Source organism: Chaetodon auriga, chromosome 1 (genome assembly GCF_051107435.1).
Source record: "Chaetodon auriga isolate fChaAug3 chromosome 1, fChaAug3.hap1, whole genome shotgun sequence".
In the NCBI taxonomy this organism is placed as follows: domain Eukaryota; kingdom Metazoa; phylum Chordata; class Actinopteri; order Chaetodontiformes; family Chaetodontidae; genus Chaetodon; species Chaetodon auriga.
This window is the reverse complement of record NC_135074.1, coordinates 26,143,920-26,159,149: the sequence shown is the minus strand read 5'-3', so window position 1 is coordinate 26,159,149 and position 15,230 is coordinate 26,143,920. Positions and strand designations below refer to the sequence as shown.

Genomic DNA, 15,230 nt, shown 5'->3' with positions numbered 1-15,230 from the left:
CACACACACACACAGAAAAACAGGATCAATTGAACGCACAGTTTGTGCAAAGTGTTGACGATGACAACTAATTTATGTGTTGTAGGCTAAATCTGATACGAAATCTCTCTTCGCACTTTCCCAACATATTTGCATGCACATGTGCCTTTTTGCAGACACAAACACAAACACACATTTATGCATGTATTCATGTCTCCAGCTGAGAGGAACACCGCTGCAGCTTTGATGTGGCAGCAGGCGATGGCATAAAAGACAAGCAGGCTGATGAAAGTGGCTAGTCTGTGTGAATTATTCCTCTGGTTGTCAACGCGCTCCACTATGAGACAGAACACACACTACGAGGGTACAAGGGTACAAGTAAATATACATGTCATTGCCATGAAGCAATTATTAGGCAAAATTAGATCAGTAATTACAGGCTTGAAAATAAAGTGGGGAGTTCTTTATTAGTGGAGCCACTTGCTATTCAACAAATAGAGGAGAGAGAGGCACATTAATGAGGGTGGACAGCGGACAGATGGCAGGAACTACAGAGAACTTTGTGCTCAAGACCTCAGCTGAATAATATGAGCATGTTTCTCTGCCATATACTCATACCAACGAAAGACGGACGCACTGAATAATTCCTAATGGTGCAGGTACACTTGCATATACTTAAATGGAAATGGTAATTTACTGAAATTGCAGTGGAACCACTCTTTGGCCTGAATAACATTTAAGGCTTACATGAATCGCTGACATATATACAAGCCCCGAAGTGCGTGTGTGTGTGTGTGCTGCCGCATGTTGACAGCCATGATAGAATTGCAGGGTTATGGTGTCCTTTGGTTTTCTCCACATACTCATTCAAGCTGACTGAGAAATGTTGCCCTTTTCATTCAGGGGTCCAGGTTTTGTTGTTTGCTTTCTGGGCAGGCCTTGAATAAAAGTAATTTCTTCAAAGGTTCACATCAAGTATTGATTTTGTTAAAGCCGTACTGTAACTTTTTTATTCCATCTCACCATTAAATTGTTTTAACTATTTTTTTTCTTTATTAAAACTGTGGACTGTTCTGTGGACTGTCCAGATAAACGGGGACACTGGTTCACTCTGAATTACTAAAATGTAAATTTTGGGATGAGAAGGCAGCTGAATCTGCAATCAAATTATTTCAGAATCTTTGTCTGATTGTTGAGTAGCCATCGTTGCGTTCAGAGTTACAATCCTTTGTGAGCCTGTTAATCTGTCTTCCTTACCTTAATAATCATCTCTGTATTTATTTGGTCTTTATTTTGAGCCTCATGAGACTCAAGTCTTTATTTGAGTCTTTCTCAGCCATGTCTCACTGTGGTTTTGTGTGTGATAGAAAAATAAAGAAAAAAAGAGAGGCAGACTGTCACACTCCACCCCCCACCACACACACACCTCTAGCTACAACAATATTAATGATCTACTCACAGGAGCCTATTACTCATTCAGCCATTACAGCAACTTTCAAGTCCCCAGCTGATAAGTCACACACAATATCAAAGCATCACAGCTAAAGAAAATAAAAAGTATTTGGATCACATCTACAGTATGTACCAATGGGCAATACTTACTAAATGTCAGTGTGTCAGGTATAATTCATCACACCTGCCATGATGTTGAAGTCAGGTGTGTCTAGCCCAATTAAAAATACCTTAGCATTAAATTAATTACTCCGTGGGATCAGTGCGAGCACATTCATGCAGGTATTTCTATGAAGGAAAAATAAAAAGGCAACCCACAGGGCTCCATGATACCTCTAAATTCTACAAGTTGTACTATATCAATAAACTTTATTTCTACAACACTTTTCACAACAAAATAACTATGTGCTGTACATAGATGACCCAGGAATAAAACATAAAACTGACAACTGAAAATAACACAAATCAAATCAAATATCAAACAAAAATAGAAGATAAAAATTAGAACAATAATAAAACAGGTAAGACAGAGTGGAAATGAATTAGAGCATGTGTATGTGTACACAAACCAACAGAGGGCCAAGGATGGAGCCTTGGGGAACACCACAGGTCAAACAGGCCTATTTAGTCTTCCCAGCAGAAGAGGAGGCATCACTGACCACTACCAAAAAGGTTTGTTTGATAAACAAGATTTGAACCAGAATAGAGCACTATCCCTACTTTTCAAGGGGGTCCAACTGAACCATCGGCTGGGTCAAATTCTGAGTTGAGCTCAAGACGAATTAAAATCTCCAGCATCAGCTGTACCTAAAAGATTGGTTGTTACTTCAATGACAACAGTTTTGGTGCTATGATGTTAACAGAAACCTGACTGAAATTTATCAAAGATGCATGATTATTCATTAAAAAAAATCAACTTTACGGTAACTTAGAAATGGGTCTAAATTTGTAATATCCTCAGGATCAAGGTTAAGTTTCTTGGGAAGTGGGTGCACTTGTGTTTCTTAAAGCAGAAGGGAACACAGCCAGTGGACAGAGAGATATTTATAATATGTATTATAGTAAAAGAGCACTGTTAAAGACCTTCAGAAATCTGGCAGACATAACTTCTAAAGGATGAGGACTTAATCTGGTAGTTGTATCCTTTAAATAGCCCAAAAATTACCCAGCAAGGCAGAGGGATCGCAGTGTACCTGGTCCTGAACGGGCAATAATCTCGGACCACAGAGGCAGAACACTTCTCTGCATATTCTACTGCACACTGAAGTGTGTCTGCTTGCTCACTCTCAACCTTTACATTCTCTCTGAGCGACTTCACCTTTCCAAAGAGTGCTTATCCTCTTGTCTCTTCCTCCAAAGCACTACATTAGCTGGGACAGTAAGGTTCACTGGGGACAACAGAGAATGTTCCCTCGCCTCAAGGGATGGGACAGGAAAAATAGTTTGACTGGTGCCTCCGTCTAGTTGACTAATGAACAGTTCAGCCCGGGTCAATCCATTACAACCAAAAGCATTTAATTATTAATTACGGCCAATCCATAGGCAGTTAAGGACAAGCGACATTGTATGTTTAATGTGTGATATGGCTGATGATGGGGTTTCGGGGTTGTTTTAGGTGGTTTAGAGAGGTGTTGTGGCATTTTTGCTACTAGTGCAAGTCTGCAAAGAACTGATGAGGAGGAAAAAATAGAGAGGAGAGAAAGGTTGTAATTAATGCTTCTGATGAAAGGCAATGCAAGCTTAAAAATTCATGTAGACAGACACAATGAAATAGCATTTCCATAGATCAAGAAATCTAAAAGGACTCAAGGGCATTTCTGCATCAGATGTTATTATGTTAAACTCATAATAAAGAGTGTTAAATATGGCAAATATCACTTATTTCACAATAGACTCTGTAATGGGACACAGCTCTGTCTATGTTTTCTAATGAGAATTGGTCAAGTTTGGGTTATTCACAGTGTTGAGAAGACACTGAGTGAAGGGACAAGGGCAGGTTTGCAGAGTGGACTGATGTCGTTTGTTGGTTAAAACATAAGAATTAATGTATGATGTCATCTTTTTTGTGTGTTGTCTGTTGCTGTTTTGTCAGATCCTCTTTGTTATTTTTGGCTTTTGTATGGCCTGACTGCTGCTTTTATACATGTGTATGTTAATATGTTGTGTGTATATTGTGATATAAAAAATAGATGTTAGTTAAACACTCACTGTGGTCTTCAGTGCTCCTGTGTCATTATCAGTCTTTTTAGTTGTGTGTTTGTGTGAGTGTTTTGGCTTTTCATACAGAAACAAACGCCCAGAGCGGTCATGAGAATAGTCCTGGTTAAACAAATTTTTGTCTGGTTCGGTATTTTGGCTCTGCAGCACACAGATTCAGAGCTGTGCTGCTGTGTGTGCGTGTCACTCATGACAGGTCCAACCTCTACAGTAATGTGCGTGTGCATATGTGTATTGCCTGAGGCGGTTGCATAGGGTGAAGGGTTGAGTGAGTGGGGAGCAAAGCCGCCTGAGTGGTTTGCTTCATTAGGAAACAAAATATAAGCTTTCCGGGCCATTAGGACTGACTTTAGATGCAAAAGCACATAAGACGACGACTCACCTCATCAACGATGCATTGTAGTAACTGGAGAGGCTGCAAGAGGAAGAGACACAGGGAGATGAAAAACAAAACATGTTAGCCTACATAGAATTTCTTGGCAATAAGGAAAATCAATAGTGTGATAAAAAAAGAAGGTATCCTCTTAGATTAATCAAATGCAGCGAGCTCAGGCAAAGCCATCCTTCTGCTGCTGAATGTTTTATTATTCCATAATGGCACCTAATGTAATACCAGCAGTTTAAGCATGATCTAATATTTCATTGCAAAAATGCAATTTGAGTGCTTTTTTTTTTTTTTTCTCGAATGAGGGAGCCAACCAAGAGTAACAGACTATAGTGTGGGAGACCTCTATTTCCTTTCCTCCTATTCTACTGCAATAAAACTTACCATTAAAGATCCCTGGTTTTTCTGAATCTGTAGGGCAAGACAGAGAAGAAGGAACGAGGCAATATGTAATTAGCGTGTCATAATCAAGATGATGCACTTGGACACATTATGATCACTCGGAGAAAATTATTGCTTTCCTGTTGGCAATTTGTGAGTATGCGTTAACACCATTTACATAATGAAAACACACAAATGTTAATGGCCTTGCTCTCATTTGTGGAGAATGGGGGTAAAAGACCCACTAATGCTAATTTTCAGAGTAGTACTTTATTCCTGCCCTCCAGGTTATATAGATGTGCTGGGATGTAGAAAAACTGCGCCAAACAGTATCAGCAAGCTTTGCAATGAACACGCTCAATGTGTCAATTTCACAGGTGCAACGCTGACAATAAACAGACCAGGACATGGTAAGATACCTGCATACACGGTGATAACAGGATTACAGGTACCAATCTTGGACTAAGTGAAACAGAACAAGTGATCTGAAAGCAGATCCGCGAAAGTGCAGAAAAAATAACGCCAAATAATTAGTGTTGGGCTCCAAACTAGCATAGAAAATACATGATTTTCAAGATATTCCATACTTAGCTGAGTTATTAAGCTACTTTCTATGGTCACAATCACTATGAAAGGCCTTAAAAAAATATGAGCAAGAACAAGAACTTTTAATTTGGAGACACTTAATGTCTTAAAATGTCTGACAGTGCAACAGAAAGCATTTAGTTTTCCTATTTAAAAGCCCAGAGGACTGGATTCATCAGTAATTCATCAGTTTTGATTTCTAAAAACCCAAATTTCTAACTTCATCATATAGACTAAATGGTATGAGGCCTGAAAACAAGGCTCAGCTAAATGTCTAATAATGTTTGGAAAATAAAGTGCTCATTTTTCCAGGTGTTTTGACAGTGCATTAGAGCACTTATTGATTCACTCAATTAAATACAGGTTTTCACACTCTGCAAACACCAAGAGACTCCTAAACTGCCTCTATATCCAGTTTTGCCTGATTCAGACACATTAAAGGCAACTATGGAAAACTAATTTGTTCAGAAATAATTACTAGGACAAAATTGCGTGCTACTCCAGGGGTTGAAATTGGATAGTGGGAGACTTACTTATTCAAGCATAATTGAGCACTTATTCTTCTTGTACTAGGTAACTTGACCACCTATCAAAAAGAGAGGTTTAATAATCCCTCTCTGGCTTTCTCTTTTAAGCGAGTCTCTCATCACTGTGGGCTGATTATCTGCTACACATATCATTAACTGCATGTTTGTCCTGAGGGTAAACATTGTTTAAGATGGCATTTATACCGAGGAAAGACTTTCCAACACTTCTTTCAAATTTTCTTCTAATATCTGATCTAAGAAGAACAAACAAACTGATGTTTGACAAGCCAGGGTGCTGTGTTTACTGCAGGGGGCGAGAGGGGCCCCGCGTCCTTCACTGTTTCTATGGAGTCTGTGTGGGACTGTTTGAGAGTGTTTATAGCTCTGTGCGTGAGTGTTTGTATGTTTGTGTATCACAAAATGATGACTGTAGTTGTGAAGAGCGGCAGCTTCTTGTTGCCCTGAGCTTGAATAAAGCCACTCAAATGGCTTTGTGATGACTTGAGAGCGGCGTCAGTCTTTATTCGTTACTTGAAAATATCTCAGTGTGAAAATTTTCAGATGTCAAATGATTTCTGTTCCTTTCAAGACGAACTCAATAAACACTTGTAAAAGATCAGATGGCTGTTCCCCTCTTTTAGGATTTCAAAGATATGTCTTCAAGGGTAAAGAATCTGAAAACTCTTACAAAGCTCCTCTTTTTGGGTCAAATCCATCTACTTCAACAAAGCTTTACAAATATGTATTGGTTGTGGGCAAGTGGGCGGTCCCACTCTGCCACCACGGGTGGGGGATCACTGTGAGAGGAGGGAAAATGGTGAGTGGCCCTTCTCTCTGTTCTTCTCTTTATTGTTAGAGTCAGAGATATTCTACCCTAAACCTGTACACTGTTAAACATCATCTAAGAGCTGCAGCTCTTCTCTGATCTCATCCAAACTGACAGCCTTTAAGCCAAAACTTCAATACTACCCAGCTTAGATCCACAAAGTGGTAAATTTGGATTTGCATCACCTGTTTGATTAGTGATATCAATATCAAAAATCACACATCTTAAAAATCATTCATCATTCATCGGCTGCATAGGGAAGGCAAATAGGTTATGCTGACAGTATGCACGATTCAACAAGGCGTCATATAAAGCCTCAAAGGGAAGTTTAATACACTGAAATGACATTTTAACTAATTCTTAATGGAGGACTTGCAACCAAGTTGAGTCTATAGGCCGTTGGGTGCTTATAAATTGTAGAAAACATTGTTTACAATACACATACAGCACACAGACCTACAGTACCATTTCCTTTCCATTTAATCTGAAAGGAAAAAAGTACCAAAGATAAAGTGTCTACGCTGTTTGTGATGGATGCAGTGATGTGTAAAGGAAGCTCCTGAAACACACACACACAAAACTGACACAATATTTCATCCAGAAATTCATTCAAATTTGAGGAAATATGACAAACTACAGAGAAACAAAAACAACCACCGAGCAAACAAAAACACCACAAATCAATCAGAAGCAATAGCGCTGGCGGCTGTATACACATCACATCAGGTCTGGTGTCTTCAAAGACTTTCAGAGCGAGCCGTGCAAAAACTCCATTAACTCCTGACAAAGGACGCAAATGAATCCCGACATGTGGTGAAGAGGAATTAAAGAGACCATCTCTAATCATGACAAACATGAGGTGATGACTCCACTGCACTGTGCGTGCGTGTATAAACACACACACACACACACACACACACACAATAGAATGAATGAGAGATAATGCATCAACTAAAACATCCACAAATGAAAGCAAGTGGCAACCACACATATAAAGGGTGAACAAAAGACCCGAAACAATGCTAAAATTGGCTTTTCAACAGTGCAAATCATGAATGCCTCAAAGCCAAATTCAACTTTAACAACTTCTGTATCTCCCACGAGTCTACGCTGGAAACTCAGACGCCACTGACTCTCTTCCGATCTCTCTCTCTCTCTCTCTTTCGTCTTCTCTAACTTCTCCCTCAGTCTGTACTAAAATGTTCTCTGTGAAGTGTAGCAGGGGGTTTTACACAGACAGCTGTGCCAGCGTCTGCAAAAATGACAGCTTAGGCCCGAGGACTTTGGCTGGCTGCGCCCGACGAGCTGGATCCGAGCGCTCTCGCCACACCGCTCTGCCACAGCCTGCAGGTGAACTGTCTGCAGTACCATATGGAGTTAGGGGAAAATTAACACTGAGATGAGGAACGCTGCGTGACAGTGGAGAGCCTAAACTATAAACTAAGAGGTGATTCTAACATTTCGTCTCTCTAATCTATATCAGTGAGGCTAGATTAATCTAAAACACAGGAATAATTAACATGATAATGGAAGCATTAAATGAAGGAAGGAACAGCACTCCAACATCAGACATGCCCTGGGTAATCACACACACGCACACACACTGCACACACGAAGACACAGATTGATCATCGCGTGACATTTACACCTTCACTCCCTTTCACATCGGCTGGCATATGCTTTTCATCACGAGAGAATTAATGATCAACACAAAACAAGTGAATAGTGGCTGGAGTGTGTCTCGCAGATGGCTGTTCACCATGAAATATGTAACTAGGTGCTGAATTAATTCTTGTAAAAACACATTTTCTCAGCACATAAGAGAAAACAATGACAGGATAACGCTGCCATACTGAAAGCAAGCAGTCGCTTAGGCATTCTCTGCAGTGGTTAGATCACACTCGGCTTCTTTAATCAACCGCAATCAAGCTCCACTGAACTGACGGAGCAGTCCAAGTGTTGCATACGCTCAAACCGCAGGAACGTTACGCAGAAAATGACCAGAATTGCAAATATGTTGAGGCTTTTTACTTTTTTTCTTCTTCTTTATCAAACTGCAGATAAAGTCAGAGCTTGTAGCACGTATCTGATCTGTTAACATGGGAATTAAAAAGAACTTTTCTATGACATAATCAAGGTTTTTAAAGCTGAAGTTTCACATAATGTAGTTCTAAGGAGGAACTCTTCAGCAGATAAAATCCGCTCCTTCACATTTCAAGAAGGCAGGCGGCCAGGAGGTAACCTGAGGTAACCAGATTTAGATTGCTCAGCTAGGGATTAGTGAGATAAACTCATCTTAGAGGGCTAATTAAGACTTGATGGGATTGGGAAGTCACTTCTGTGGTCGGCAATTACATTTGAGCAGGATTTTAACTTAGTGTAATGAGGGGAAAAAATGAACCCTAACAGTGGATTTATACATGTAAAGTCAATACGGAACAACTTATCTAGAAAGTAATGTAGACTCCAAGGTCAGCAGAAATCTTAGTCTCAATCAATTTCTACAAACTGTTTGACAACATTTTAAGTTTAAATCGTTAGAAAACCTCGTTATATAAATAACTTCCTGTGCAGAATGTTTTAAGGTTATAAAGCATTTTAAAAATTCATCTTATTCAATAATGACTGTAATAAAAACTGAATAATATAAAATGCTGTTAGAAAATCTGACCTAAAGAACAAAAACACCAGCACAAACACCACTGAGGACATTGTTACTGTAATTTAAGTGTTCCTCAGCCAAACACAAACAATTAGACTAAACACAAATCAACGACAGTGAAAATAACTCACCTGTGGATAGGGGAACATGCCGAGCGCCAACTGTGTAAAGAAGAAGGTTATAATCAGCGCCACAACACTCTTCTTGAGAAATTTGAAATAACACTGGAAAAGGCTGAGTCGGTGCTGAGCCTACATACAAATGAATGTGGTTCAGTCCAACAGCCCCTCCACAAAGATTACATTTGTGCAGCTTATCAAGGCCAATTCAAGCAACTTCATATTTCAAACTGTCTAATATTTTACCCGCCTCCCCAGCAGACACGGTGTGAGTGTGAGTGTACATCCTTGACAGTATAATGCAGTCATGATAACAGAACGAGAAATGACAGCCTTAAACAGGGACCTCAGAACTGAGTCAATGCAAAGTAGAGTTAGTCATGTGGCTGCTGTATTAACTCCATCAGACCACACATACACATGTATCAATACGTACATGTCTTTCCGTTGCCTGCGTGTTAACTGCATGGAATTCAAGTGTTTCTCCTCGTTCAGAGGGAAATGCTGCTAAAGCCGCTGAAGTGTGCAGAACTTGAGACTTTCTGTCTTTGAGGTAAGCTTAGTGCCCACCTGCTGATAACACTTCCTCATCAAACAACATCAGCTATTACTTAATAACCCCCCCACGATTACCACCTGCAGAGAACAAAATAGAGGGATAAAGAGGAGGAGGAGGAGGAGGAGGATGGGATTGTGGGACGGTTGTATGTAATGTGTGTATGGGTGTTATTTTGGCTGGGGGGTTGGGTGACAGCTCTCCCTGACATTTGGCGATTCACTTGGGGTGGGCATTTTTCATCTTGGTCAAGGGCAGCTTATTGGCAACATTACGTTATTAAAACGTCAAAATGCTCATGGTCTTTCCTTGAACATAAATAGACCCACTCGTAGGCTAAAGATCAATCCAAATTGAGTGGGACTGCAAGCCATTTCATTTAGCTTAATGCATACATCCACAGCTAGAAATAAAGAGAACAGGGCCAGGGGGGCCACTGCTGTAAAACTCTATCTTTATCACATAAAGATCATGTCAATAACTTTGACACGGCTCCTTCCCTGTGAACTCATCCATTATTGTTATAATTGTAATGATATTAAACATTATTGACAAGCAAAGGCGAGGCAGAAGCCCAAATCGTTTGTCATACTGCGGAGGGAGAGCTGTGGACAGAAACAGATGGAGAATCAATAACGTCAGTGGGAGGACAAGAGACCAGGGAAGTGTAATACTGAAATTAAAATGCTATTTGAAAACGCCGGGTGTCAGTCAAGCGCTCCATCAACGCTACCGGGAGAGATGAACAGAGATACTGACGCACACGCACATGAACACACCAACACTTTCATCCTACGCTGCTCAGTGGATGAGCAACAGTCTAAAGACATTCAGTCTGAAGTGTATGACACCAAACTGTGTAATCACAAAAAAATAAAAGGACCACTTCCTCTCCACAAATGTCCTGACACTTCTCTCTGTGTGCAAATGCCAGGTAGGGCATGAAGCCGTTCACACACTGTCGTACCTCCATGAAAGAGATTCCCACACTCCAGACGTCTGCGTGGATACCATACTGCTCTCCTGATATCCTTTCCGGCTGTGGAGCGAGAGCAGACATCAAAAAGTGTTGAATTAGAGACTCTGAAGCCTGAGCTGACTTCACTGATGCAACTTTAAAATGATCTGACATGTGACTGAAGTTACAGGAGTCACTCACCGCCATGTATGCGTTAGTTCCCACATACGTTTTGGCAATGGAATTCACCAACTGCACATGAAATTAAAAACAGCAGATAAGCAAATTAATAAAGCTGCATATCAATATTAATTCAGGCTATTCAACTGGTTCTAACCTGCATAAATAACTTTTAGAAGTCATTACTTCAAAGTCCCATATTAGGGAATAAGAAAAGAGCTGGACCTCAGTTACATTATCTAAATCTATTGACATGTCAGGTTGATATTTTGGGCTGCTCTCAACCCTCACACAAGGGAACAGGAGTAAGACAAGGAGACATTAGTGAGTCTGTGTGTGTGCGTGCATACAATGGCACATGGCATCAATGACAGGACTGCGATAATGAGTGTCTGCTCCCTTATGGCTGTTTTTTTTTTTTTTTTGGAGCGTGCCCTACAGTGTGAGAGGGGTGGAGGGAGAGTGTGCCTGTGTGTGTGTGTGTGTGTGTGTGTGTGTGTGTGTGTGTGTGTGTGTAGCTGAGAGATAAACAGAAAAATAGAGTTAAAAAGACAGAGGACAAGTCAACGCTGCTAGTGTTACACAGGTACGGTGTAAAATTCACCTTGGCGCTTCCAAGGAAGTGGAGGTTAAAAATGAATAACAATTTGCCACAGAAGCAATGGTGTGTATGTGTGTGTGTGTGTGTGTGTGTGTGTGTGTGTGTGTGTTGAAAAGGGAGACAGAGTCCTCAGGGTTGATGTTTTGGGAAACGTTGAAGGTCTGTCCCCGATGATTACATTACAAACACACTGCCACACACGCTATGACACGCACACACACACACACACATACATTTGTTCTTCTATACATGTGAGGACCCTCATTGACATAATGCACCCCCCAGCCCCTCACCCTAACCTTAACCATCACAACTAAATGCTTAAGCCGAACTTTCACTTGAACCTTGTTCTAACCTAACCCTGAAAACCAAGTCTGACCCTTTAAACAGACTTTGAAGGTCTGTAGGAAAGTGAGGACCAGCCAAAATGTCCTCAGTCCCAAGGCCTAAGGTCTGGTTCTCACAAAGACAGATGTACAAGTGCACACATACACACACACACGCGCGCACACACACTACACTATTGTCTGCCACCCACGCTCTCTCCACATCTTCTGAATACATATCAATGAGGCTTTGCTGCTGTGTGTGCGGGTCACAATTATAACAAGTGATTTTTTTTGGAGGCTGCAGAACAATGGAGGTGGGGGAGGAAGTTAATGTGAGAGGAAGACCCTTGGGACAGCGCTGATGTTTGGAGTTGAAAATGAATGCAGTGATTGACAGGTTGACCATATGCACAGAGATTTCTGCGTGCGCGCGCACACACACACACACACACACACACACACACACACACACACACACACACACACACACACACACACACACACACAGCACCGGACTGTGGTGATGCAGCTACAGACAATTGTTTTTCTTCTTCTCTCCTCCATCCTTTCTCTTTCTATCTCCCTCTATCACGCTCACACAAACAAATCAGTGTACCTGTGTGCTGACACCAAAGTCACAGAGCTTGACTTGTCCCCGGGTGTTCACCAGCATATTGGAAGGCTTGACATCTGCGGAGACAAACTGCTTGATAGAACTGCAACATCAGCACTCTGCAGTAGCTTGTCTTTATCAACTCTGCTCTTTTTTTAATAACACAGAGCCGGCGTGCTACCTTACTCACCTCTGTGAAGTATCTTCAGGCTCCACAGATACGTCAGGCCTTTGACTACCTGGAGACGAAAGAGAAAGTATTTTACCTTCAGCCTCATTCAAGGTTTAAGCAGCACATCGCTGATGAAATTCATTAATCTGTTTAATGTGGAGTGGTTACCTCCACCTGAACTATACAAACAGAATATAGGTAGGAAAGAAAATTACAGTGACCCTGTTTGCACCTCACAACCTGCCTGTCATGGTACATGTACCTGAGGTGGTCAGTCAGTGGCAGGAAGGTTAACATTGTATTGAAGTTGCTCTTAACATTGTGGATTTGTCCTGGGTGTGGTACACTTCTAAAGTTTTTTTTACAGACTAGTGGATAACTGAGGCGTCCCAGAAATGTGCTTCTCTAATGGGATTTTTATATATATGATGTCTGGGAAAAGGCTTGAAACTGTGTTGCCCAAGGACTTCTGTGGACGGTGCTTTTAGAAGGACTTTGGAGTGAGAGCTGTGGTGGCCAGTCGAGGTCAGTCGATTCCAATGACAGTGTGATTTTTCTTATGTCAGAACTTACTCAGGAAGGGGTTTCCCTCTCCCATTATGCAAATTAACTTGTTTGGAAAAGAGCAAAAACCAGCTCAAGTGAGCGTAAAAACCTTTTGGAGAAACTGAGGAAGTTTTGTCGAATTTTGCCGTTTCAACGCCAACTTTTCCACATGCAATATTTCAAAATGCGGAATAAGATATGTTGATGTAAACATGGCTCCTATGGTTTCTACCTGAGTGTGATGCCCTGTGATTCTCGCAATTCTCTCCAGCAAGGATTCCTTTCCTTGGAGCAGGTAGCAGAAGAAGCTGCCCCAAACAGAGGACCTCAGCCATCTTTGAATCTCATCAACAGGAAAAAGGATCCTAAAATTGACTACAGTTCAGGTGTGTCAGCTGCAATCATGCAGACTTCATATCAGACTGTGGTGGCAAAGGGAGAGCAGAGTTGCACATTCAAGCTCTTAATTCGCTGCCAATCTTGGGTTGAATCCTCGGGTATGGTCACAAGCTTTTGGTGGTCGTCACTTAAATAATAAGACTGCAGACACGAGCAGTGTTTCTTCATAGGATCTTTCTCTATGATGAGCTGAACAATTAGGGAGGATTTGATGAGATTTAGATCTTTGCATTGAAAGAAATTCATTGAGTTGTTCGGGAACATAGCCAGGATGCGTCCTTACTGCATCTTCTAGGAGGTGTTATGTGTACAATTGACTGGAAGGAGACATGAGCTAAAAGACACACTGGCAGGAGGAATATTTTTGGTAAAGTGGGGCAGGAGAAGAGAGGCACTTGTTTTTCACCCTTTTGCAGCCCTCACATATGGCTCCACCCGCCCGGTTAGATTCATACAACAGCTTCAGTATTACTTATATCCCAATGTGTAACACTGCTTTGTGGTGATTTTTTCATTTATGGGATGTGAGACTTGATTCTAGCCTCTGGGCTCCTGCTGTCCGTCTCTGATTCACAGCAACCTCTGAGATAAATTAGGCTCTCTGAAGTCCTGCTGCCTCAAAAGGTGGCGGTGTGAGTGCAACAACTGCAGTGTGCAGATTCACTCACACTCTCATGGGTGCTTTTCCTTCTGTGATAATTAACAACTGTGACAGTGGAAAGGAGGGAAAGCTGTGAATTAGAATTAACACTGACTAAATAGCTGTCATTGTTTGATTACGGACAAAGTTAAAGGGGGGAGACAGACAAGAGGAGGTGGAGACAGGGGAAGGATAATGAGTGTGGAAAAGAGGCACGTATTTATCAACACCAAGGCCATTTCTATCAAAATGCTAGTTTTAACTGAGAGTAGAAAGGGAGGGAGAGAGGGAGGATAACACTGACTTTGTTCTGTCACTTCACCCAATAGAGGCTAATTGAAAAATTCACACCTGTGGTTCTCTTTTATTTCATTAATAAAATGAGTTTTCTCCCCAGACCTGTTCTGTATCCAACAAATAACAGGTCACACTGAAAACTGTGGCTGCCAGGCACGCAGGGACGGTCACAGTCTAACACACTCTGATAGATTACATACTTAAATAAATGTGTGTAAAATCTCCAGAACCTCTTGATTCAAATGCTCCTCACGCTGTAAACAATCTACTTAAGGGGAGATTTTGAGTATTTCATGAAAACTTACTGCCACCGCGATCCGCCCCAGCACGTGCTCAGGAATTCTTTTGTACACGTCCAGAGATCCACCTGCAAAAGACAAATTATCCATTCAGGAAGCGATACAGGATCACATTTCTTCACTAACCTGCTAATTATCTTTTGGCACAACGCAAAGCCAAATTCAAGTTGGCAGCGCAGGTTAAAAAACATCACACACATCCAAACAACTGACAAAAAAACACTTCCTCTCAATTTCACGTGGACCCAGATCCAACATTTCCCACAATGCTTTGTAGCCCGAAGTGGCACGCTTGTCAAGAAAGAACTGTTGATCCTCTTACACCCAAAATAAGTATTTAAATGTATTTCAGTTTGAAGTACAGATGAGCTTTCTGGAGGGCAGGGGCAGAAAACAAAGCAGAGAAGAAAAAGACTTCTTCAAAATGTTCCACATGAAGGATCTCAGACAGGCTGTCCACTGCACATAATGTCTAAAATGGTTTAAACTTAGAGGACACGCTCCAGG

The 15,230-nt window shown here is 41.2% G+C and overlaps 1 protein-coding gene across 2 annotated transcripts in view; it reads right to left on the bottom strand.

Annotated features, from left to right (window-relative positions):
• map2k5 (mitogen-activated protein kinase kinase 5) overlaps positions 1-15,230 on the bottom strand; it is a 55,490-nt gene that overhangs the window by 22,251 nt on the left and 18,009 nt on the right. For both annotated transcript variants that reach the window (XM_076732220.1, XM_076732231.1), the window contains 8 exons: positions 14,730-14,791; positions 12,561-12,609; positions 12,374-12,447; positions 10,849-10,899; positions 10,657-10,728; positions 9,146-9,175; positions 4,418-4,444; positions 4,031-4,063 (listed from right to left, as the gene is read on the bottom strand). In XM_076732220.1, coding sequence (XP_076588335.1) covers positions 4,031-4,063; positions 4,418-4,444; positions 9,146-9,175; positions 10,657-10,728; positions 10,849-10,899; positions 12,374-12,447; positions 12,561-12,609; positions 14,730-14,791 — 398 coding nt within the window. The remainder of the gene's footprint in view (positions 1-4,030; positions 4,064-4,417; positions 4,445-9,145; positions 9,176-10,656; positions 10,729-10,848; positions 10,900-12,373; positions 12,448-12,560; positions 12,610-14,729; positions 14,792-15,230) is intronic.